This window comes from Halichoerus grypus, chromosome 10 (genome assembly GCF_964656455.1).
Source record: "Halichoerus grypus chromosome 10, mHalGry1.hap1.1, whole genome shotgun sequence".
Classification (NCBI taxonomy): domain Eukaryota; kingdom Metazoa; phylum Chordata; class Mammalia; order Carnivora; family Phocidae; genus Halichoerus; species Halichoerus grypus.
In genome coordinates this window covers 118,593,821-118,620,079 of record NC_135721.1, presented here as the reverse complement: position 1 = coordinate 118,620,079, position 26,259 = coordinate 118,593,821, and the positions used below count along the sequence as shown (strand labels likewise).

Genomic DNA, 26,259 nt, shown 5'->3' with positions numbered 1-26,259 from the left:
AGCCTCCTGGCTGTACCCACAGGAGTCAGGCCCCGGGGAGGACGTGGAGGACTTCGTAAATCAAAGGAAGCTGGCTGAAGCTAGAACTTCCAGTGGAGGGTACCCTGAGACCCCAGGGGCAGTGGCTGCTGTCTGGCCAAGCCTCCATTTTGCCGGGGGGTTTGCAAGCTGAGGGAGGGGCTGGCTCTCTGCGGACCAGTGGGGAGATGTGAAGAGGCTGTCGGTGGAGGGTGAGTATGGGAGCGAGGACTGACAGAGAAGGCCGGGAGACTGGCACAGGGAACGGAGCTGGACGGCAGGGTGCGCCGACCAGGCGCTGCTGGGTTACAGTCCTCTCCTCTGTCTCCCCACAAAGCTGTCAGTGCCACCTTCCCACTGAGAAAGCACAACAGCCACGGAGCCCCTGGCCCTGCTCCAGCAGCCCACCCGGGCCCTGGAAGGTCCCTTGTGAGAGGTGTAGGAGGTCCTTATCCGCTGAAGAAGTCCCATGACCCTCTCCGTCCCACATACAGTCTGACCTCTGATGGCCACAAAGGGGGGCAGCTTAGTGTGGAGATGAGGGCACAAGTCCGAATGTCTGAGTTCAGTTCCCAGGTCTGCCCCTAACTCGCTGTGTGACTTCGGGCAAGTTGCTTTACCTCTCTGTGCATATGCTTCCACAACTGCAGAAACCGGGTAATCACAGAACCTCTCATAAGGTTGTCAGGAGGATTCAATGGGGTAAATATTAATGAAGCATTTTAAATGTCTGGCACATAGAAAGCGCTACTAAGCTGGATGCCACTTGAAGCAGAAGGGACTATGAGTCAAGGGCAACAGTGTATAAAGCAAAGCTTCCTCACACTTACTCCAAACCTAAGCAAAGGCTGCTGACCAGGACCACCAGCACACAGTAGGTACTCCAGAAATAGTTGGCTGCTAGGGCAGAAGCTTCTATGTGTTCACCAAACCCTGCTTCCTTATCCTCCTGGGCACGTAGCTAGAACTATCTGTCCCCATCTCCCTTGTAAAGGTGGGGCCATAGTCTGGGTCCTGGTCAGTGGGATGTGGGCATGAGTGGCATAGGAAGAACTCTGTGGAACCCTCCCTTGCAATTCCAACACACTCTCCACTCCTGGCCTGAATGGACAGGACCTGGGGGTCTAGAGTTGTACTGCCCAATATGGGACTACAAGCCAGCTGTGGCCACGGACACTTGAAAGGTGTCCAATCCGAACTGACATACAAATGTGTCAACACACACTGGATTTCAAAGGCTTCTATTAAAAAACCCCAGACTGTAAGGTATTTCATTAATAAGTTTTTATATTGATTGCATGTTGAAATAATATTTTGGATATACTGGGTTGAATAAAATATATTATTAAATTTATTAAAATTAATTTCACCTGTTTGTTTTCACCTTTTTGAATGTGGCTACTAGGACACTGAAAATTACATATGTGACTTGCATTATATTTCTGTTGGATGATGTAGATGTAGAGCTCAGAACCATAGATGGAAGGAGCCTGGGTACAAGGTCACCGCATGGAGGAAATCACCTAAGAGGACCTTTCAGAGTTGTACAACCATCACCACAATCCATTTTAGAACATTTCAGCACCCCAAAAAGAAACCCCATGCCCATTAGCAGTCATTCCCCATTCCCTACCTGCACCTCCAGCCCCAGGTAACCCATAAACACCCACGTTGGATGGTTATGTGAGCAAGAGATAAACTTCAAAATGTCACAGCAATTACCACCTTGTTATAAAGATGGCCACAAATGGTGACCATCGAACTCCTGCCATCAGGAGATGGGGTCTTCATCCCTCCTCCTTAAAACTTAGTGGGCATTGTGATTCTTCCAAAACTCAAGATATAGGCAGCTTCAACTTCCTTGATCCTGGAACATGTACTCTGGGAGCCCTGAGCTACCACATAAGAAGTCTGACTGCCAAGGCTGCCATGTTGGACAGGCCACATGGAGAGAGAGATGCCCAGCCAGCTCCAAGATGCCCCAGGCCTCACTATGTACGTCATCCTAGCTAAGGCCCCAGCACAGATGAAATTTCCCTGCTGTGCTCTATCTGAATTCTGACCCCTGAGAGATAATAATAAAATGGTGCTTGTTTAAACCCCTAAGTTTTGGAGTGGTTTTTCTTACATGGCAATAGAGAATCAGTACCCCTCCCTGGTAATACAGCTCCCCTCCACATCTCTACTTCCTTACACCTTTCTGGGTCACTTCAGGGATTTGGTCAACAAGCTCCTTGCCCTCTGCATGATTCTGCAGAACCCAATCATAGCCCCCCTGCTCAAATCTTACAGTGCAAAGTGGGTGGCAGCTAGCAGGCCCATTTCATTTACCCAGAAGATCAGTTTGGTCTTTCCCTCTGCCTCCATTTCTTTTCCTCTCTGCCAGAAAGTTTTCAAAGACCAGGATTCTCCTCCAAAAATGATCCATTCTGAGTCGGCCAGGATCTGGGGATCCCAGAGCTCTTCTAATCAACAATGGACTTCCCTTCGGTGTAGCCAGCCCTTGGGAATACCCTCCTAGTCTTAGGCTGCCTTTGTGTCCTCCTTGGGGACTCCTTACCAGCTTCTCCAGATTGTAAGGAACCCCCCACAATAATCAAAGAAGCTGGCCCTCTGACCCAATAGCACAAAGGGCCTGCTATGGACTGAACTGTGTCCCCCTCAAATTTATACGTTGAAACCTTAACCCCCAGTGTGATGGTATTTGGAGATGGTGCCTTTAGGAGGTCATTAGGTTTAAATGCGGTCATGAGGGTGGGGCCTTTGTGATGAGATTAGTGGCCTTAGAAGAAGAGACACCAGAGGGTTTGCTTATTCTCTCTCTCATGTAAGGACACAGTGAGAAGGAGGCCATCCATAAACCAGGAGGATGATTCTCACCAGAAACTGACCATTCTGGCTCCTTGATCTTGGACTTTCAGCCTCCAGAAACGTGGGAAATACATTTTTATTGTTTAAGCCACCTAGTCTGTGGTATTTTTCTATGACAACCCGAGCTGACTAAGACAGAGCCCTAGTGCCTGGCTGAGATCTCCAAGCCATGGCCACCCTGGAAAGACCTGGGGGATTTTGGCTCCCATTGGGTCTGCCCTGGGAGACACCTCGGTCAAGGCAATAATCAGTCACTGAGTGCCATGAGTCAGAAGCTGTTTATTAGCCAGAGCACACCAAGACCAAGAATATGCTTGCCAAAAATGGAGTTTTAAGAAATCTACAGAGTTGTGTGGGCTTTATGAATATATTTTCAGCTGCAGAGAAAAAGATGGCGTATTTGACATGTCCTCAAACCTACTTACCGATCCATCTGTATAAAATCCAACCCCCTCCATTAATTAGAGCTTAACCTTAAGCTTCTTTTAGCGAAAAACAATTTTACCAACCAAGAGCCTCTGGAGTGAATGGCTTATCTTGGAATCAGCAGCTTATTCAATAAGGCACCACGTCACCTATGACAACGAGATTGCATTGCTTTCATGAAATAAGGAGAACAGTCAGGCTCTTCAGGACCCAAATGTAAATCTTTTTTGAATTAAAACAATTTTCTGAAGCCTGAAGTTATTGCCATATAATGTTTTGCAAGCACCTAGTGTCAGAAAGTGTTTTGAAAACGTCAGCGGGGCATGACCCTTGACATGGCATCTGTCCCAAGACATGCTGGAAAGGACAGAAGAGAGAAGGACAAACTGCCCAAGCCCAGGAGCTTTCTATTCCTATGGCTCAGCCTATGCAGATGATGGAAATTCACAACGGACTATAAATGTCTAAGTGCAAATGAGGTCTGATTGCCAGTGGTGGGTACACCCTGGGGAACACTGGTTCTAAATTGTGACTTTATCTAACAGACCTCCTTGGGGATGGGTTTGGAACACAGCTAACAGGCAGCTGCACCCACCCGCAGGTGGGGGTCATGGGCACTTGGCTTGTTTCTCAGGCTCCTCACTCACACAGGATACTCTACCTGAGCCCTCACTTCTGGATCAGACCTTGCTACATGCTCTTAAAGGGTGAATGGGGGAGGATTGGGCTTTTGAAGAGGGGAAAATCCTCCATATGGGTGTAATCCATGACTGTAGCATAAGGCTTAGAGTACAGACAGTGCTCGCTCTGCTTCTCGCCTGGGCAAGGGACTAGACCTAAGCCTCAGTTAATCCACCTGTAAAGTGGGGGCTCTCAATAATACTTATTTTATGGAGTTGTCAAAAGGCTGAAATGAGATGATGCATGGAAAAACTTATAGCACAGTGCCTAGCACATAGTGTCCAATGAAAACTGGCAGACAGAACGATGAAGATGATGCTGGGCCAGTGGGGGATCAGATGTGGGCTCCGATGGGACATCTGGCAGGCAACCTCACCCATCCTCTGAGGACCTGAGAGAAGAGAGAACCCCTTCCTAAAGGGAAGAAACTCAGCCAGCCACACAGCACCCACCCACCACTGCCATAACATCAGCCTTAATCCGGGAAAGCTTTACCCCCCTAGTTTGTAGCGGCCTAGATTCAAGCTCATGGATACACACTTAGAGCTTCTTTCTCACCAGCAAGACCTAAGAAAGTGGCAAAATGGAGGCGCTTGGAGCAGAGCAGAATGACCCCCTGGTCTGGGACTGGTCTGGGACTCTTCTACTGTCCCACTGCAGGTCTGGGACTCTTCTACTATCCCACTGCAGTAAGTCCCACTTTGTGCCTTACCTTCATTATCCAGTTACTTTTCTATTCTCCAACTAGTCCTTCATTGCCCAGCTACTCCCTCTCTCCAGCTACTTTCCCATTACCTTAGCTGTTCCTTCACTATCCAACTCTGTGCCACCCACTCAGATCATCACTCATCGCCCAGTTAGTTACTCGGCCCCTCCCCAGCTTCTCTCGCATCTTTGTATTATCTAGAGTTCACACTAGTTTGGAACAATCAAGGGAATCTTGGCTTTAGTCAGGACAAATATGTCTTGGTCTATATATACATATCTCTGCAGGAAATTATGTCTTCCTGGACCAAGCAGCTGATGTTCAGAAATGGAATGTTTCCTGCTTATTATCTGTGAGGCCTTTGGTCTGGGCTACTGGGAGTGGAAAGGCAAAGCCCACACGGAACAGGGCATGGAACACTGGCAGGCAGAGCCAGGAGTCCCAGCCTCATGGGAGGACCCTGGCGGGTTGGGTAGCATGGTCCTGGAGCCGCTCTCCTGGTTCCAGATGTGATGCTAAGACTAGAGGCTCCTTCCCCTCACCAGGGCCCTGCCCACAGCATCCCTGCAGTTTGGGATGCTCTCTCCTAAAAGCCAGGAGAGCTTCATTATGGATCTGATTAAATCATAAGGAATCTCATCCCAGGCTTGCCAGAAAACAAGTTATTTTCAGCATCCGTGGGCAGCAAATGAAGAAGAAAGTCATGAGCCGGAAGGAATGACTGTGTAGAAACCTTGCCCATTCAGAGGAAGGTTGGCCACCATGTCTCTTTGAGAAAATGTTAGGTGCCAAGGAACTTAGGAGAAGTTTTGTGAAATAATCTAGGATATTTCTTTTTAATGACAAGGGAATGGATCATATTAACTCCAAAAGGTTAGAGAAAGCCATTTATAGAAGCTAATTAGGGTCCTTCCAAAGAGCTTTTATAATTATAGATGGGTTTTGAACCTAATTCAAATGGCTCAAGCCAAACAAAACATGTATTTGTGGCTGCCTTGAGAGATGACACATGATACAAGGAGATCCCAGGCACCTCGAGTTCTACAGTCTCAGTAAATGGTCTGACAGAAGTTCTTCAGGGGGGCAGGCCCTTTCACTTTAGGGAGTCTGAAAGGACTCCCTCATGCAAGCAGGCTTTAAGTGTTCCATCATGTGGGGTGGCCAAAACCTTTCATTTCCCACTGGCTTGCAATGAAAATTGCTGTAAAATGTTTTCATTTTCATACTAAAGTGTAAATGACTACAATCAGGATATTCTTATATGAATGACTAATAGATAGGCTGGCACTGAGTAAATGGAGATCGAAGAAATGGGGTAGTTATGGCAGTCGGGGTGAGTGGAAGAAGGATTAGAAAGAAAACAGAAGAGATGTTAACCTTGCTGCTGGCCCATCGTAACCGAGGCTAGTGGTGGATGATAGTAATTGCCACTTAGGCTATATTTGCTGGCCAGACTTTATCTCTATGAATCTCCACTGCTCCCACCCCCACAGTCACTATTCTCTCCACTTTACAGATGAGGAATCTAAGCACAAAGAGATTAAGTCATTCACCCAAGGCCCAAAATGAAGATTAAAACTTAGTTTTGTCTGACTCCATGCTAACTCTCAAGGTCCATCACCTCTCTGCAAAGCTTCCCAACCTTTCCAACAAGGGCCCCACTTTGATTCAGTTTTCCCTATGCCATCCATGTTTTGAAAGATTTTTATCTACTGAACACACTGCATTTGTGAACTAATAATTCGTTCCATCTGGCTGATGATTATTTTTCTGTTCCTGCTTCTGTTTCAACATTATTCCAGACTTTAACCCCAATTACTGAGGGTTCAACCTAATATTATGAAATCACATAAATCACTGTCGTGGCTATGCAGTTAATAAGCAATAAAATTAAATAAGCATAAGAACCATTCCCCGGTGCTGAATTCTGACTGCCACGTGGTTCTGGAGTCAATGCAAATCATATGCTTGACATGCTCAACCCAGGGTCTGGGGTCCCACAGGGTTTGGCCCACCTGGTACAATCCCAGACACTGCAGGTATATCAACAGCCAATCACAGCATCTGACCAAAACAATATGCCCAGGGTTATCACACTGGGTTGCTAGAATTCTGGTCTAAAGCAAAGCAAAGTCTAGAGTATGTGGTAGATTGTACCGGTAAGAGCCCCTGTGAATCAGGCCTTTCAGCAGCCATGCACATGGGTACTAGAAGGCATGTAGAGGCTCTTCCAGCATTGATGCTGAGCTTGGCCATGTGACTTACTTTGGCCAATGAGACATCAGCAAACATGATGCAGGCAAAGGGCCACATACATGCTTGGGCACTGGAGCTTGCTTTCTTGAAACCCTGAGCCCACTATGCTGGAGGAAGCCCAGCATAGAAGACCACACGCAGAGAGAATCCCAGCCATCCCAGCTGAGCCCAGACACTGGCTGACCCAGCAAATAACCACAACCTCATACTGAGCCCAGGCAGGACCAACAGAAGTGCCTAGCCAATCCAAAGAAACACTGAGAAGTAAGTTGTTCTGAGCCACTAAGTGTCTCAGGATGGTTTGTTATGCAACAATAGGCAGCCAATTCAGTACAGTTCTTGAGGATGACTCACCTGAAGAATTGCCATTACTACCTTTGTGGTGCCCAGGGAATTGGGGATCCTTATGCCAAAAAGCCTGTGTCCTCAGGTTTCTCTTGAAGGATTGGAAACACTGACTCCTCCATCAAGATTTGGGCTTCATTGAGCTTTTCATGTGTAAAGGATGAAGGCACCACTCCCTCTCCCCAACTTAGCAGATTTCGTATCTCTCCTCTTGGTTTTCACCTCTGTACTGGACACAACTGCCTCCACCAAGTGGCAGACAAGAGGATGGGGCGGTGGGGTCAGCTCTGTTTGTTGGCACAAACACGGGATGGATGGATGTACTAGACAATTTAATACTTTGAGCAGATTCTGGAACATTCTCCTATTTGCTAAACCCCAGCCTTCCTCCCCAGGGTTAGTTAATGACTTTGGCCTTGGTGATTGTTTTAGAAGGGCTTAGGATTTGTTCATTGAAAGAGCCTCTGAGTTCCTCTGATAGAAATACATCTTCTCACTCCATTATAAAGGAAACAGTGGTTCCTAGAAGCCAAGCAAGAATAAGTCATGCCCCAAATATCTCAACTATCTCCTCAACAGGGTCACTAGACTGAGAAATGTTAAAGATAGGGACTTTCTGGATTCCAGTGAGCATTTGACAAGCCTCTCACATATCTCCTTACGTGGGGAAGGGAAATGCTGGAAAGTCATGGTGTTTGGAGTTTAAAGAGATTCCAGGAGAGTTCCAATTGGCTGAGTCCCCCAGGATGGCATCCCATTGGTGACTGACCATGGTTTACCATGATTGACTATGGTTTACCTACCACAAGTGGTTTCTTCGCCCCAGAGTAGTTCCATACAATCTGAGCCTAGGAGGCTGCTGAATAAAACCACAACACAGTTTCACCTGAGAAAAGGAATTGTCTTACATGCCAGAAATTCACTTAAGCATGGTCGACTCATTCTGCGCCTGCAGGTAGACCTGGCTGGGAGGCCAAGTTATAATCAGAGGATTGCAAGCAGGTACATAATCATCACATTAATGGCATCATGTCAGGATGGGTTGAAGTCTCTTTTTCCATAATCACAATGCCCTTAGCAAGGGGATGGTCATCTTCAAAGTTGTTGGTCACATTTGTTGGTCCTCTCCCTTGGACAGTATTTAGATGGCCTCACTCGTCAATAATCTCCTAGCCTCCTTTTTCTAGGCATCTGTTCTTGACAAGGCTCTCTTTATAACATCATCCACTCTTCAGCATATTAATACTGTGCTCTCTTCAAACTGACTTTGCTAGACTGTGAGCTCCATTACGGCCTGAGCCAGTCTCCTGTTCACTACGGGGCCACTGGCGCTGGTCCGAAGATGTTCAGACTGTGCTCCATGGATGTCTGTGCATGAAATTCTACTCTGATCCCTTACATGTTTTGTTATAATTTAATCCTCAGAGAGAAAACTTCTTCCAAGTTTATGTAGGACAGGAAGGCTCTTTTTTTTATAGGACACTCTTGCGATTGACCTCACATACCAACTACAAAAACAGTATAGTTAAATGCCTTTCAGTTGAACAACTATCTGTAATGGGTAATGATTGACTGGATACATTAATAAGGAGGAGGCCTCTGGGGTTGTGCCCTAGGCTCTGTCTTTGGCCAATGCTTATTCAACATTTTTATCAGGGATCTGGAGAGGGTCCAGGACTGTGTTGTCTGATACGGGCCCTCTAGGCTAGGGGGAGCCAGATCAGGCTTTGGTGACTTAAGCAGGAGACTGCTTAAATGATTTTATACTAAATAAAATCAAAATTTCAGTTCCTTAGTCTCCTAGTCACATTTTAAAGGCCCAAGAGCCACATATGACCAGTAGCTACCATAATGGATAGTGCATTTCCATCATCAGAAAAAGTTCTACTGAACAACTCTGGAGTAGAAGGCAAGTGCCGACTGCATTTGTGAATGGCACGGAATAGAAGCTGGAGATTACTATTTCATCTGAGACGCACATATTTCATTATGGCCTGCCCATCATCCATTTTTCTTCCTTCTGGTAACCGCATCCCACTTGCCCTTGGGGTGGGTACAACATATCTCCAAGTGTCAGCCCATGTGTTTTGGGAGGAGCTGACTTCAGGGGTGGGCATATGCCTCAGATCAGATCAATCATAGCATTGCATCCCTGCTCCAGCCCTTGTGATTGCCTCAGAGGTAGGCATCTGAGCCAACGAGATTCAATTCTGGGACTTGCTGAACCTGGAAGACTGTTGGAAAGAGAAATTATTCCTAATGAAGTTACTGAAAGTAGAGAATATACACTTCGAGCTGCTAAGAGTGATCAGAGACAATTTTGGGTAGCCCCCTGGATCCACATGGGCTTCAGTTAGTTTGAGTTGGATTTCCTGTCACTGGTAACACAGAAATCTGTGTTATCATTCAAAGTCCAAATTATTTGAGCAGGTGGATAATGGGCTCAAATTCAACAAGATCAATTTAGGGTCTCGACTTCAGGGCCGAAAATCACCTGTGTGTCCAGGACGGCTTCTGGCGTGCCAGTGATGTTCTGTTTTTCAATCTGAGTGAGTACTGGTTACAGAGGCACCCGTGACATGTGAAAGTGGAACCCATTTTGCCCTTTTCTGTATGAAGAACGTATTTCAACAGATAGTTTGTTTGTTTGTTTTTAATCACTTGCATAAGAACAGGATGGGGAAGATGTAAGTTCACTAATGGGACACCCACTTGGGGGTTTCGGTTTCTTATAAACTCCAGATGAGTCAACAGTGGTGGCCCAAAAAGCCAATGGAAATTTGGGCCAGACTAACTGACAAACTCAACCAGAATGAGGAAACCGACAGTTCCATTCACCCTAGGGGGAGCCAGATCAGGCTTTGGGAAAGTTGTTCGCGAATCTCAAAGTCACTTCTTATAAAAGTCAGCAAAAGGAACAGGAGTTGTTGGCCTAGAGAGAAGAGGTGGGAGGATAGGTTATGGGCATGACAGCCTCACTGAAACACCGGAATGAACAGACGACCTTATCATCTGCAGATAATGTCATTCTCTATACGAAAACCCTGAAAGAACCCACTGAAAAAATGAGACAGTAAAATGTCTTTCTACAAAATTAATAGATAAAAACTTAAAGCCTGCCTTTCAAGAAATAAACAGGACTTACATGATAAAAAACAAAATAAAATAAAACAAAAACAAAACAAAACAAAAAAACCCATAAGGACAACAACAACAACAAAAACCTTGTAGCTTTCCCAAAGGACTTAAAAGAAGAGTTGCCCAGTAGAGACGTGTGCCATTTGCTTGCTTAGAAAAACTCATGACACAGATATCCGTTGGCCCCAAATTAATTTTTTAAATTGTGGTAAAATATACAGAAGATAAGATTTATCATATTAACCACTCCTTACTGTACAGCTGAGTGGCATTAATTACATTCCCATTGTTGTGCAACCGTCACCAGCATCCATCTCCAACTTTTTTCATCTTTCCAAATGGAAGCTCTATACCCATTAGACAATAACTTCCCTTTCTCCCCTCCCTCTGGTCCCTGGCTAAATTTGGGGAGGTTGTTTTGTTTTTTCATTTTTCTCACTTTTTTACGGTGGTAAAATATGCATAAAATTTACCATCTTAATCATTTTTAAGAGTACAGTTCAGTGGTATTATTATTATTATATATAATATATAATGCCTATATATTATATCACAATAATATTATGAATATTATATTCATAATGCCGTGTGCTGTGCGACCATCATAGCCATCCATCTCCAGAATTCCTCTCATCTTGTAAAACCAAAACTCTATACCCATTTATAATATTAATTAATTTTGGAGGAATCTATTTTTGAGCTCTGGAGGGAACACTTGACCAAAAGTTCTTATGTAACCAAGAACATAACCAAGAACATTTTGCAAAAGAAGAGCAATTTGAGGAAAGACTCGTTCTATCATACACTAAGCCACATTAGAAAGCTGGGATCAAAACCATGTGTAATTGGCACAGAAACAGATCGTTGGAACACAATAAACAGCTTGGAAAGTTACCCTTTTTCACAGATGAGGCTCAGGAGGATGAGCATGGCATCGCAAACTCATAGGGAAGGGAAGGAAGCTGGACAATTGGAAATGCTTTGGAAACAAAATGGAGATAGACAGATTTTCATTGACTACTTTACACTAAAGTGAATTCCAGAAAAATTACATGTTTACTTTATTTACATAAGGCCACAAAAATCTAGAAGAGCATGGAGGCTAATATACATCACTGGATGAGGCAATGCTTTAGAGCAAGAGTGAGCAAAATTTTTCTGTATAGGGCGAGAGTAAATATTTTTATCTTTACAGGTTATATGGTCTCTGTGGCAACTACCTAACCCTGTCGCTGCAGTGGGAAGGTTAGATAACATGTAAATGGTTAGACGTGGCTGTATTCCAATAAAACTTTATTTACAAAAACAGATGGTGGCAAGATTTGGCCTTCAAGCCATAGTTTTAGAGGGATAAAAGCCCTGTTTTTGAGGGATAAAAGCAAAGAACAAAATAATGAAGGGGGGGAGTGAATATCATTAGATTTAACTACATAAAAATGATCTATAAACAAAATGGTAAAGCAAACACACACATACACATACGTGCACACACACACACACACACACACACACACACACAGTCTGCAGAAAGCATGTGCACCGTACATGACAACAACCCACATCCTCCCCTCCATTTTCATGCTTTCTCTCTCTCCTCCTCCCTTTCTCTCCTCTGTCACAAACATTACTCAATCATTGAAGTCAACAAGAAAAAGAAACTAGTAGAAAAAATGGACCCCAAAAATAGACAACTCAGAGAAATAAAGAAACGAATGCCCAGGAAGATTATGAATAGGTATTCAACCTTAAACTTCTCCCTTACATGTGAATTAAGACAACAGGACTATCTCCCATATATTGAATCTATCAGCAACTTTACGCTTTCCATGGCATCCAGCAGTGCCAATGAGCAAGGCAGAGGTGAGGCAGGCCGGCACACAGGCTGGGGGGCGCTGCAAACTGACCAAATAAGCAACTTCTACCAAAGCCTTGTAGATGTTTATATCTCAAAACTATGAGCCTCAAGGAATCTACCCAAAGTAAACGATCAAACCTGTGACCAAATACTTTAATACAGTGATAATCACCACCACCAGCATAATTTATAGTAGCAAAAATTGGAAACAACCTGAAAATCCAATCATAGGGGAGTGGTTATGTAAATTGTGGTACATTCAGACAGAGGACTAGGAGGTCATCATTAACAATCTCTTTTGCAAAGATTATATTAATACAATATAAAACTGTCCACCTCTAGGCCACATCTGGCTCAGCAGATGGACCTTTCTTCTAAAAATGGCTCCCTCCCTAGGGTTCTGAGATGCCACACCGCCCTAGTTGTCTTTCTTCCACCCTGGCAGATGATTATTGATCTCCTTTGTTCTCTTCTTCTTGGCTCAACATGGAGCTACCAAGGTATCCCAGGGTTTCTCTTGGTTTTTGTTCTTTGCTCGATCTACCTTGCTATTACTACGGGAGAGAAGCCATTAAGGTTCTTCCATGGTCTTAAATGAAGTGTTATCTCATTGTGGCTTTGATCTGCATTTCCCTAATGATTAACGATGTTGAGCATCTTTTCATATACCTGTTGGCCATCTGCATGTCTTCTTTGGGAAAATGTCTATTCAGGTATTCTGCCCATTTTTAATTGGATTATTTGTTTTTTTGTTATTGAGTTGTATGAGTTCCTTATATCTTTTGGATATTAACCCCCTATCTGAGATATAGTTTGCAAATACTTTCTCCTATTCCGTAGTTTGCTTCTTCTTTTGCTGACCATTCTTTTTGCTGTGCAGAAGCTTTTGGGTTTGATATAGGCCCACCTGTTAATTTTTTCCTTTTGTTGCTTGTGTTTTTGGTGTAATAGCCAAAAAAAAGTGAGCTAATATTTTCTAACAGATAATACATTACCTTTAAAAAAAAGAAAAGAAAGTAGACATGGGTAAAAGAACCTTTCAAAATGCAAGACCACCAATGGATTTTAATGTAACAAAGTAAGAAAAGCAAAATATCGATATGGTTTCAAATTCCACATTGAGACTAACCTTCAAGAAGCTACCACCTGTTGAATTTGGTTGCAATATCAAAGAATATCCACAATGATCTGAAAAAGCAATTAAAATATTCCTCTCTTTTCCAATGACACATCTGTGTGAGGTAAGATTTTCTTCATTTACTTTAACCAATATAACATATCACAACATATTGAATGCAGAAGCAGATAAGAGAATCCAGCTATCTTCTTTTAAGCAAAGTATAAAACAAGGCTACTCTATATTTTTTTTGTCTTGAAAAATATTAGTATTTTTCATAAAAATATTTATGTTCACATGTGGTAGTTCTAGAACATGTCCACAAATTCTCCTCGCTTCAAGAGGTGGAGCCTAATTCCTCTCCCCATGAGTGTGAGCTAGACTTTGTGAATCGTTTCTAATGAATAGAATATGGCAGAAGTAATGATATATGACTTAAAAGTCTAGGTCATAAAAGGCAGTGTGGTTTCCTCCTTACTCGATCTCTTGGATCACTCACTCTGAAGAAAGCCAGCCAGCATGTTCAGAAGACACTCAAGTGGCCCCATGAAGAGGCTCATATGGCAAGAATCTGAGGCCTCCTGCCAAGAGCCATGTGAGTGTGCCATCTTGGAGGCAGATTCTCCAGCCCCATTAAATCGTGAGGTAATTGCAACCTTATGAGAGATCCTGAGCTAGAACCACCCAGGCCACGTTGCCCCTGGATTCTTGATCCACAGAAACTGTGTGAAACAGTAAATGTTTATTGTTTTAAGCTGCTAAATTTTGAGCTCCTCTGCTATGCAGCAATAGATAACTAGTACAACAGATAATGGCTTTATTTTTATGTTTTAATGAGTAGATATTTTTTAATTCCGCAGTCTTAATTTCTAATATGATAAATATCAATACAGAACCCAGTGAAACAAAAGCTCTTGAGATTTCTCAGTTTTGAACCATATAAAGGGGCCTTGAGACCAAAAAGGTTGAGGACTAATGCCCTAAGCTCTTTGGAAACTACCCCTTTATTAAACTTTTCTCCATTTCTTCCCTATCAGGACCCTGAGTAATAGAACAATACCAAAACATTATCAGTAGTTGTTGCTGTTCACTTTGGGTGTATCTGTGATTTTATTTTCTTAATGTTTTTTTCCTGTACTTTAACAAGGATGAATGATTTTTATAACTAAGAGAAAAGAAACTTCCCTTTTCAAAATCACCAGACGTGAAAGTCAGACCTACGTTTCCTTTGGATGAGTCGACAGTTTAAGCACGACGTACAGAGCCCAGGTGTGCCCCAGTACACCTCCCAGCGAGGGAGCCGTCTGCGGGGCGCGTGGTGGGTGAGGGTCCGGTGGCCACCGCCCCCACCCCCACAGCCTCAGCCAGAATAGCTCTTTCACCCTTTTTACATATTGAGTTTCTGCATAATTTCACAGAAAGAAAAGTTTCCACTGCTGGAAAAAAAAAAAAAAAGTTTGAAAACCTTTACCATGAGAATAACAGTTGAAGCGTTAAAATTAGGCTATAGAAGAATCACTCAAACTTTTTTGGGAATGTGAACAGTTTCCATAAAGAAAACCCTGCACATTCGGAGAGAAGAACAGAAGCCCTGACAACTTAACAAATGTTGGGTGGTTTCAACAGAGGCTGGCTCATGTGGCCGTGGAAAGAGGTTACACCTCGGGATGAAGAGCTTATCCAGGGGACCCGCCACCCCACCCCCAGTGCCAAGGGCCTAAGAGGCTGGCAGGAGCAGCAGGATCTTCAGGCCCCAAGAGACACAGATCAGAACCATAAGTGAGTGGCTCTCTCATCCAAAGCAGGAGGTGCCGGGTCCACCTGGCAGTTAAAAGCACAGGCTTCAGAGACATCAGATGTGGGTCTGAGTCCCAGGTCTGACACCAAAAACCTATGAGATCTTTGGCAGGTGACATAGCCTCTCAGAGTTTCGATGTCCTCATGTGTCAAATGAGGTTGGAGAATGCAAAATGGTGCCGCCCTTTTGGAAAACAGGTTAGCAGCTTCCTAAATGTTAGACCCAAATTTGCCATATGACCCAGCAATTCCAGTCCTAGGTAACCACCCAAGAGAAAAACATAAGTGCAAACAAAGACTTACCACAAAAGGAAGCAATCCAAATGTGAATGGATAAGCGAAATGCGGCATATCCATACAAAGGAATACTATAGGGCAATAAAAGAAATGAAATCCTGACACATGCCACAACTTGAACCCACCTTGGGAACATAACTCTAAATGAAAGAAGCCAATCGCAAAAGATCACATATTGGATGAGTCCATGTAAGTGGAACGTTCCAGAAAAAGCAAGGGTATAGAGGCAGAATGCAGGTTAGTGGTTGCCTAGGGCTGGGGGGCAGGGGTGGGAATCAGGAGTGACTACAAATGGGCACAAAGTTTCTCTTGGGGGTGACGGAACGTTCAAAAATTGGGTTGTGGTGATGGGTGCGTAGCTCTGTAAATTTACTGAAAATCATTGAATCGCACACTTAAAATGGGCAAATTTTGTGATATGTCAACTAAACCTCAATAGAGCTATTTTTAAAAAATGAGATTTGACTCCCTCGCAGAGGGTCGTTATGAGGATTAACTGAGATAACTTTTGATACAAAGTAAGCACTCCGTAAATAACAGTAACAATGATAATCAGTGTATACACTAGTGTAGATTATGTAAGTGTAGACCACAGATGATGCAGAATAGCTACAATTTATAGCACTTAAATCTACTCCTTAGCATACCACTTCAACATCTGTAAACTCATTTTAACCCCACGACAACTTTCTGAGGCAGTTGTATTATATCCTCCTCATTTTCACAGATGGGGAACCTGAGGCCCCGAGAAGTTGAGTAAATTTGCTGATGTTGCACAGCTAGTACGCGGCAGAGCTGGGACTTGAATCCTGGAGAACTAGCTCCAGAGTCCATGCTCCTCTCCACGACACTGCACTGCCTCTCGGGAAACGTCAGCTGTGTCTGTTACTGCTCTAACTAGTGATGGGGCGGGGTGCAGAAAAGGCTCACAGACTGCTCCCCAAGAAGGTCACTCAAGACCCAACCCCTAGGTTATAGGAATCAGGGGAAGGAGTGTTCCAGACAGAGGGAACTGCGTATGCAAAGGTGGGGAGGTATGAGAACGCAGGGCATATGGGAAGAAGCTGGAGTTGGAGATGGCTGGAGTACGGGGTGATGCTGGGCAGGGGGCACAAGAGGGTAGGGGTCACTTTTCAGAGAGCTGTCACATTTAGGGTCTTGTCTCATTCTTGTCACACCCCCTTGAGGACAAGGTTCAAAACTCCATTTTACATGGAGCACCTGGGTGGCTCAGTCGTTAAGCGTCTGCCTTCGGCTCAGGTCATGATCCCAGGCAGGTCCAAGACCAAGGAGGGTCCCTGGTGCCCGGATGTTAGCCTGAAGACAATGCAGAGCCGGAGAAGGAAGTACAGTGAGTCCCTCTCCAGCGCTGCCTTTCTCTGGGTTGACTCACATTGCCCTGGCAGGTGGAGGAGGTTGACTCAGCCACTGCTGTGAGCTCAAGGGAGCGGGGGAGCTGACACCCCCATTCCCATCCCGCTGTGAGCTAACGCCCCTGCAGCCTCCCCAGCACCGGCTCCGCCAGCACACAGAAACCATCCCCACCAGCTGGGAGCAGCGGGCTCTGTCATGCTGCCAAGATGCTGAGCGTAGCCTGGCCAGACTGCCTGCTGACTGATGGAAGCTGCACACTCCAGCCCAAGCCCAGCCACCTGTGGACTGCAGGGGGACCTCTCACCCCACCCTACAGCTCCCCACAGCGCACAGTGCTCCAGGCCTCCACCCTCACTTGGCTGCCCCAAGGCTAGGGACCAGCCGAAGGGGGCAGCACTTGACTCACTCAAATTTAATACACATACCCTTGCAACCAACTCTTCCATTTTCCCACATCTGTCCTTGATCAACATCTACCCTGTGTGCACAAAATGTTCACTTGGGCAAAAGCAAAACTACTGAAAAAATCTCCATGCCCTTCACTAAGGAACCAGTTCAAAATTTCTGCTGAATCCATACTACAGAATACTATGCAGTGATTAAAAAGAATACTACAGCTCTATTATTCCACGGTACTGGCATTGAAAACACCTCCAAGGTATCTTGTTGGGTGGAAAAAAAAAAAAAAAAGAAAACTGCAGAATAACGTATCCAACATGTCATCACTTACGTAAAAACAAAAAAAAATTAAAAACTAGACCCTGTTTCTCCAAGTGGACAAATACACAGGCAAATAAGAAAAATGCCTGGGAGGAAACACATGAAACTAACAGAGAGAAAGAAGGGTGGAGGGAGGGACTTTTTACTCTGCATGCTTCTGTGTTGATTTTTACAAGAAGAACATGTTTGTGTATATTTGGGTTCTTAAAAACAAAGTGTGTTAAAATGGTCACCACCCTGGTGCAGCATTCAGGGTCACTTTTCAGAGAGCTGTCACATTTAGGGTCTTGTCTCATTCTTGTCACACCCCCTTGAGGACAAGGTTCAAAACTCCATTTTACATGGGGCGCCTGGGTGGCTCAGTCGTTAAGCGTCTGCCTTCGGCTCAGGCCATGATCCCAGGGTCCTGGGATCGAGCCCCACATCGGGCTCCCTGCTCAGCTGGAGGCCTGCTTCTCCCTCTCCCACTCCCCCTACTTGTGTTTCCTCTCTTACCATCTCTCTGTCAAATAAAGAGATAAAATCTTTAAAACAAACAAACAAACAAACAAACTCCATTTTACAGATTAAGAAGGTGGACCCAGAGCAGTGAAACAAGCCGCTCAAGGTCACACGCAAGGCCGAGGGGGCCTGCGGTCCTGGACCCATGCCTGGTGCTCCTTCTCACCAGTCTGTGTGGGAGGCTGGCTGGGTGTGGGGCCCACGCCGGGGCTGGGGAGGCGCCGACATTCTGGATCAGCTGTCAGCCAGCTCACAGAGTCCCTTCAGGGAGGGGAACAGGGCTTTGTCAGGGAAGGAGGGAGGAAAAGATGAGGGGCAAAGAAGAGCTGATGAACCGCCGCCCACGACACAAATTAGACATCATTGATGTGCCGCCCACTGAGCGGGATGGGTCTGCCACGTCACCCAGCACCTCATGTGGGAAGGAGCCTCGCAGGGCCAGTCCCCCGAGCCCGACATTTCATGCCTCTCTCCCGGGGGCTGCTCACCCCAGGCTCTCAGCTGCGCTCTTTCCAGCTGAGTAGTTCTGGGAATACTTCTGTTCCGTTCCCAGAGCACTCTGTAACCAGGGCAGAAGGGGAATTGTGCTTCTCAGAGGGTGCTAGAACCTGAGGAGCAACGTGCATAAAACCCAACCCTCTTGTGCAGCAAGTGCCATCCCTCTCTCGATGACTGCATTAGCACATGTCTGGAGGGTGTGCGCAGGCAGGAGGCCAGAGGGACCCAGGAACCACGGCTAGCGAGCCTCTCCAGGGACAGCCAGAAAGGCCTCCTATACCGGGAGGGGACTGGAGGCTGCTGAGGGGAGCACAGGACACACACACAAACCTCAGCTGCGCGATGACCCCTCAGAGCATCCTCAGAGAAGAGAGCTTTGGTCGAATCATGGATCCTCCAATCATTGATATAACGGGAAACAAACCTACAAGGCCATGAGGCCAGTGACAAGACCTTGGATCCTGTGGTTCCTGGTCCCAGCTCTGCCACCTTGGTCAAGGTTCTGAACCTCTCTGGGTCTCAGTTTCCCCATCTGTAAAATGGGTGTTTATTATACCTGCCTCTGGGGTATCATGGTATCTGGATCAGGGGACATATAATAACATAATTAAGTAAAATGTAACAAGTACAGGATATCCATAGTATCTGGAAACAGATTATATGAGTGTGTATTTGCATTTGTGTTTATTAGTTTGCTTTATAGAGTGAAAATGTCCTAGACAACATTGTGTATATTCCTCTGTTTCCAGAGTTTATGGACACTCTGCATATAAACAATTATATATATACATATGTATATATATATATATATGATATTATACAAATGTTATATATATACAAATGTGTATATAAACATACATTCATTCTATAAATATAATGAAATAAAATATAGGAATCATGTAATAAAATAAAACATACTAATAACCACTCACAGAGTACGAGGGACCACACATATCCAATAACTTAGCGGTATTAGCTAATTTAATGCTCACAGCAAGCCCTTGAGGCGGATACTAGCATTTATCCCCATTTTACAGAGGTGGAAACTAAGGTATAGGGAGCCCAAGTGACTTGCCTCCTTGCCAGAGTCACCCCGGGAATAACCGACAAAATCAGTTTGAGAAGCGAGGGCAGGCTAAGTGCAGGCCTGTGCTAGTAACCAGGCCCTACCCCATCCAGGGCCGCAGCCGAGGCCCAGTAAAACCCAACCGCATACGGAGCGTCCGGCGCGGGTGGCCTGGCTCAGAGGAGGGGCTTAAGAAATGCCAGATGCTCTGAGTAGTGAGCTCTTGGAGGAGCAAGACAAGATCCCGTTTGTTCGCCACATCTAGAATAATCGTGCGCAGAAGTGCGATGTTGGTGCACATTCGTGGGAGGGAAGGAAAATGAATGTGGTGTTCATGAGCCAAAGGCTAGAATTCTTATCTCCAAAAAAAAAAGTCGAAGATCAATTCAGAGCCCCACCTCGGAACATGCCCTTGCCAGGACACGCGCGCCCGCCCGCACCGGGGAGACCGGCCAGGCCCGGCCAGCACCCCGCCTCCGCGGCGCAGACCCCCGGGGGCCCAGCTCTCCCCGCCACACACCCCCGCGCCGGGCGGGAGGCACCCGGGGCCGCGCCGACCGGGGGCAGAGGGGCCTACCTTCCTCGGCGTCGTTCCTCAGGGAGGCCTCCAGCAGGGCCACGCTGGCCTCGAAGGACACCTTCTTCCGCCGGCCGCCCGCGCTGCGCTTCCGCTCGTGCTTGCGCTTGCGGTGCTGCAGGTCCTGCTCGTACTGCGCCCACTTCTTCAGCTGCTGCGCCCGGCGCTTCTGGGCGGCGCGCAGCCGCTCCAGCGTGGGCACCTTCTCCAGCAGCTGCAGCTCGGTCAGCAGGTCCACGTGGCTGGCCATGGCCTTGGCGCCTCCCCACACCCTGGCGGGGGGCTGGCGCGGCGGGCTAGCGCGGGGCGCGGGGTGCCGGGGCGGCGCGGGGGCTCCTGCGGGGCTGGGGCCTCATGGTGGGGCCTGTGCGGGGAGAGAGACACAGATGGACACGCCGGTCAGCCTCGAAATTCCCATCTGAGCGGTGGTACTCGCCCCGTGTTCCAAACACTTGCTTTTTCTATTATATTCTTTTTCTTTTTCTTTTTCTTTTTAATTGAGATAGAATCGACCTATAACCTTGTGTAAGCCTAAGGCATATGAAGTGTTGATCTGATACGTTTATCTATTGCAATATGATTACCACCGTCGCCTTTGCTAACACCTCCATCATGCCACAAAATTATTAATCGGGGGAGTTTACATTGTTATTTCATATAAGGTTGTTATATTGTTATAACACATAAGGGGCTTGTTATATTATTATAACATATAAGGGCTTTATTGTTATTTTTAAAGGAATTAATGCCATATTTTAAATTTCCCAGTATTAATTTATTATGTGGTAAATATTGACAGATATCATCCACATAAACAAAAGCTCTTGGGCATCCTTAATTTTAAGAATGTAAAGGGGTCCTAAGACCAAAAAGTTTGGTAATTGCTGAACTACTGAGACCTAGAAAATCTTGGTTGAAGTTTTCTTCTTTAGATGACCTTAAAATTTTTTTTAAAATCACATTTTTTGCTCTCATAGACTGCTGGACAACATGAAGTCAACCAAATTTCAGTCCGATGCTAACTGGTCCCTGTCTTCATTCAGCGCCGACCCTATGGACTCTCAGACACACAGGGAAAGGGTCTTGGAACAATCACTTGAAACTCTTTAAGCCTGTTTTCCCACCTGTAAAATACTGTCTCCACCTTCCAGAATTAATAGGAATAAAAAGAGCTGACCAAAAAAGTTATACACCTAATAACAGAGAGAAACAGCTTGCAGGGAAAAGAGCCAGATCATGTAAACCCAGCTCATCTGGGACCTCACAGGCAAGGCTGGTGGAGAGTTGTGGGGTGTTGGGCAAGAGAAAGAGAAAGACTGGCACAGGTCTGCATTTGGGTAATATGGAAATGCCTGCTGGTCCCCAGGGGTCAGGATAGCTCTGGGCTTCAAGAAGTGATTGCTGATCTTCTGGGTTCCCCGCTTCACTCGCGGACTGCCCATCCTCCAGAGGCTAACGACCAGGATGCGGCGTTAGCCTGACCCCTGGGAGGTCAGATTGTGTCAGATTGTTCTTCAGGTCCCTCCCAGCTCTGAGACTGGAGGGCAGACAAGCAAATGGGGAAGGGGTTGGCTTGACCATGCTCAGAGGGCAAAGGTCCTCAGGGTCTGAGTGAACCCAACTTCAAAAGTAAACATAAGCCGAAGGCAAAGCTCAGCAAAAAAAAAAAAAGACAAAAAAACAAGCCAACTGCCTTTGGTTGTTTTTATTTTATTTTGTTGTGGATACCTTGTAATGCTTTTTAAATGAATTAATTATACTTTTTATTTTGAGATCATTGTAGATTCACATGCAGTTGTAGCAAATAATATGCAACCTTTACCTAGTTTATCCCCATGATAAGGTCCTGCAAAACTATACTCAGTAGCATGACCAGGAACCTGATATTGATACAACCTATCAATCTATTCAGAATTCCCTGGTTTTACATGTACTCCTTTGTGTGTGTGTGTGTTTAGTTTAACACAATTTCATCATATGTGTAGGTTCGTGTGTCCACCACCACAGTCAAGATACAAACAGTTCCATCACACAAGGATTCCCTAACCCCCCTCCCTCCAAGCATTCTTATCCTTCCCCTGGGCTATCAACTGATTCCCATCTCTAGAACTGTGTCACTTCAAAAATGTTATATAAATAGAACCAGATAGTAGGTAACCTTTTGGGATTGACTTTTTTACTCAGTTCATTCCCTTGAGATTCATCCAAATTGTTGTGTGTATCCATAGTCCATTCTCTTCAATGCCAAGTAGTATTCCATTGTGTGAATGTACCACAGTTTGCTTACTCACTGCAGAATGTCTGGGCTGTTTCCAGTTTGGGGCTATTACCTTCATGTGCAGGCTTTGTGTGAATACAAGTTTTCACTTCTTTGGAGTAAATGCCCAAGAGCACAACTGCAGGATCGTTTGGTAATTATATGATTAGTTTTATAAAAAACTGTCAAACTCTGTTTCCTAGAGCGACTGTACCATTTTTCATTCCCACCAGCAATGTATGAGTGATCCAGTTTCTCTGCCAGCATTTGGTGGTATCACTGTTTTTGCATTTTAGCCATTTAGGCAGATATTTTGGTTGCCTTTTTAAAAAGTAAGGAGTTCGAAAGAGTTGAATTCCCAACCACATCATATCATGACAGTCAGACCTCACTGGGAGCTAGTGGATCACATATCTACTTCTCCCCACTTCCTCAAGTGATCTAACATCTAATGAACACCTGCTCTGTGACAAGCCCTGATTCAGAGATGGATCAGGGACTAGCTCTGCCTTCTAGGAAACCTCTGTCTGTCTGTCTGTCTGTCTATCAGTGTATCTACAAATTCTTTTTATCCTCTTGACAATCTAATGAGGTAGGTACTATCATCATCCCCATTTCACAGAGAAGGAAACTGAGGCACAGAGAGATTAAGCAGTTTACCCAACATCATGTCATAGCTAGAGAATGGAAGGGCCAGTCTGCCTGAGGCGATGAGGAAAGCTCTCCAGAGTAGGGGACAACTGATTTGAATCTGAAATGATGAGTAGGAGTTTGCCAGATGAAAAGGACAGACATGGGCTGAGAGGGAGCTTGCCAATGTTCAAAGGCAGGCAGAGGGGCTGATCATCATGCAGGGAATTCTAGAAACCCACAAACATGGCTTGAGGATGGGGCTGCTCAGCCTAGAAAGAACAGAAGTCTTCGGGGCAGCAGTGAGCAGTATGTGACTAGGGGCCAGACTTAACCAGGAAGCCCCCAGGTCCACACCATGTTTGGCTGGTTTGTTGGTTGGGCTCTGGACCGTACTATGTTTTATAATATAGTAATGTATTGCTAACATTTAAAACTTGAAGTTTTAATATCCGAAATCAGATGTTCAGGTTTTCCTAGACCATCTCAGCACCTGGCCACGCCAGGCTCCTATGGTAACAATCTGCAGATATGGAGTAGGACTGTCCCGTTCAGGTGGGGACACTACCCCCCCCATTACCCCACCTGACCTCCTTCACTAATTGGCATCCCTTGTTAGCTCCTGTGGTCACCTGAGTTTGCGAGCCCTGTCTTAGGCAGAATGAGACAGCATTCTCCAAATATCCAGAAAGAAAGAGAAGAGAGTCTATGTATCTCCCCATTGAAGAACAGGCCCCGGGTGCACGGGAGCAGTGCTGTGCACCAGAAAGACAGACACCCAGCCTCCAGAGCAGTCCATCAAGCAAGTCAGCAAGGTGCTTGTGCTCTCAGGAGGTGGCAGATTCTCCATCACGCGCCAGAGGACACCATTTCCACTTTTGCCAGATCGGCCTGAGTATTCTGTAAGATCGCTTTGGGCCCTAACATTCTGCACACAGTTACTCCTTTTTGCACTATTGAGTGTTTACTGATCACCTACTAAGTGGGAGGTACCAAAACCCTGCCAAGACTAAAGAATAAGCATACCAATCACTTAGCCTGTTAATTAAAGCCCTTAATCCTTTCTAAGGACCCCCCCACCCATCATCTCAGCCAAGTGTTTCCCTAAGTGTGGAAAGAGAATCCACTCCAAGGGAATTTTCAACAGTATGCAACAAGATTTCACATAACATGGACTTACAGAAAGCAAGTCATGTTCTTCACTTCTTTTTTCATCTATTGGATTTTCCCCAGAAGAAAGTGTCAGTTGGGTACTAATAGACTTTTAAACATCCATCCTTATAACCATGTCACTCTCCCTTGTAAACAAAGAGAAGGCGGGCCTCAGGCTCATAGCCTTGGGCAAGCAATGGCATCTGGGATAGAACGCAAACACATTGTTCTGTTTTCTGTGGATTAGTTTTCACGGTTACTGTTTACTTATGGCTGTGATATAAAATTTCGCTCTTAAAGAAATCTACTTCAGTGGAAAACTAGCAAGGTGGTAGCCAAAAAAAAATGAAATAATGATGGGATTTAATGTTGGCAAAAACTGTAAGTGATTGGCATTTGGGAAATCCACCTGGCTACTGATCTTCAATGACAATTTTATAAGAGAAACACTCATATGAATTGACGATTTCATCTGACAAATATCTATCTGGCATCTAGCACATGCCAGGACTGTGCTAAGGGCTAGGGGTACAGCAGGGCAGAAGACAGGCACAGTCCCTGATGATTGGATGGAAGACAAAACAGAGGCACGAGGGAGTGGGGAACATGCTCCAAGGAAACAGACTGAGCAGAACCTCAAGCCATGGGTCTGATTCCCAGGGCAGTACTCCCTCCCCGGGCCCCATGGTAGCAGGCCCCAGGCAGACAGAAGGGACTCACTGCAATGCCCTCCTTGACTAGGGCAGTTTGCTCAGGAGGAAGGAATTAAGGGCAGTTGCCCAGCCCCCTGGAGCAAGGCGAGGACAATGCCTCCCAAGGGCCAGTAAAAGGGGCCAGAGCACATTTTCGTCTGACTCTGCTCTCCCTGCCAGCCCCCTCCTTCCTCACCCCTCTGGGTTCCCTGGAGCTGGGGCTCCAGGACAGCTCCCTCTTGACTGCTGGTTTTCAGGTGACCTAGTTTCCCCCAATAGACCCACACACCTCCTCCCACCCCCGTCCGAGAAAACCCTGCTTGGTCTAATTAAAGAATTGCCATCGTGCTGCTAACACAGCAGCTGGGCAGCCCCCAAGACAGGGCACCTGTCTGGGTGCTGGGGCAGCCCACAGAAGTCCTGCCTCCTAAGGGCTGTGGCCTGGCCCCCTCTGAGACCCGGGCGCACCTGTCCGCACTTCCAGAGGAAACCCGGGATGGTGTTAGGGACGCAGCCCCAACTGTCAGGACCTGGGAGAGCAACATCATCAACACTTATCTCGGAGTCTGAGTCAGGGGATCCCCAAGGGGGACCTCATGTGGAGGAAAACCAGCTCTGTGGAGAGATACTGAGCCCGGTGTTTTGTGGGAACATCCATACAGACCATCCCGCAGAGAACTGGGCACGTGGGGCCACGAGCCAGTGGAGCGGCCAGGCTGACGAGGCAGGTGTGGAAATGGTCTGCAGAGGCCAGGTTGAGGTGAGATTATATCCAGGAACTGTGTGTGATATGAGAAGAGAAATCAGAAGCAAGGGGGAAATAGGGCAGGGTACTTAATTTTCCCACAAGTGGCTGTATGAGGTCAGGCAGATGAAACAAAATAGTCTGATTGTGGGCAGCGGGAAGTCTGAGGCCAAGCCACTTGACCTCAGTGGGGCAAGACAGGCATTTGGGGTGAGCCTTGATTCAGCGTCTGGTTCCTGTTGACAAAGTCTGAGCTTGATTCCTCTTGGTGCATCTGCTAACCCTTGCTGTCTGCTCAAGGAGAAACCAAGTCAGCGCACGTCTAGGGAAGCAGGGGCTGCCCTCCAGGGGAAGGGGTGAGGAAGTGTGCTGGGGGTGGACGAGGGACTGGGGAGGACACTCTATAGAACCCCCTCCTCCTTGAAAATGAAAAAGAAGACCATTACAGGGGTGCTGTTCGGGCAATGATATGCCTCTGGGGGAACAGGAAAAGAAAGAGAGGCATGGGTCCGCTAAAAGACACAGACTGCTGGTGGTCTT

General features: G+C 46.0%; 1 protein-coding gene and 1 long non-coding RNA gene across 8 annotated transcripts in view; one reads left to right on the top strand and one right to left on the bottom strand.

Moving 5' to 3' along the window:
- LOC144379288 (uncharacterized) overlaps positions 1–26,259 on the top strand; it is a 1,054,371-nt gene that overhangs the window by 498,483 nt on the left and 529,629 nt on the right. The gene's annotated exons all lie outside the window — the stretch shown is intronic.
- The window catches only part of PPP1R16B (protein phosphatase 1 regulatory subunit 16B), a 93,052-nt gene that overhangs the window by 45,704 nt on the left and 21,089 nt on the right, over positions 1–26,259 (bottom strand). For 2 of the 3 annotated variants that reach the window (XM_036101597.2, XM_036101598.2), the window contains exon 2: positions 20,244–20,607. In XM_036101597.2, the coding sequence (XP_035957490.1) occupies positions 20,244–20,493 (250 nt within the window). In that variant the 5' untranslated portion in view covers positions 20,494–20,607. Of the gene's footprint in view, positions 1–20,243; positions 20,725–26,259 lie in introns of those variants that run through there. The other variant, XM_078057191.1, reaches the window with a different exon arrangement.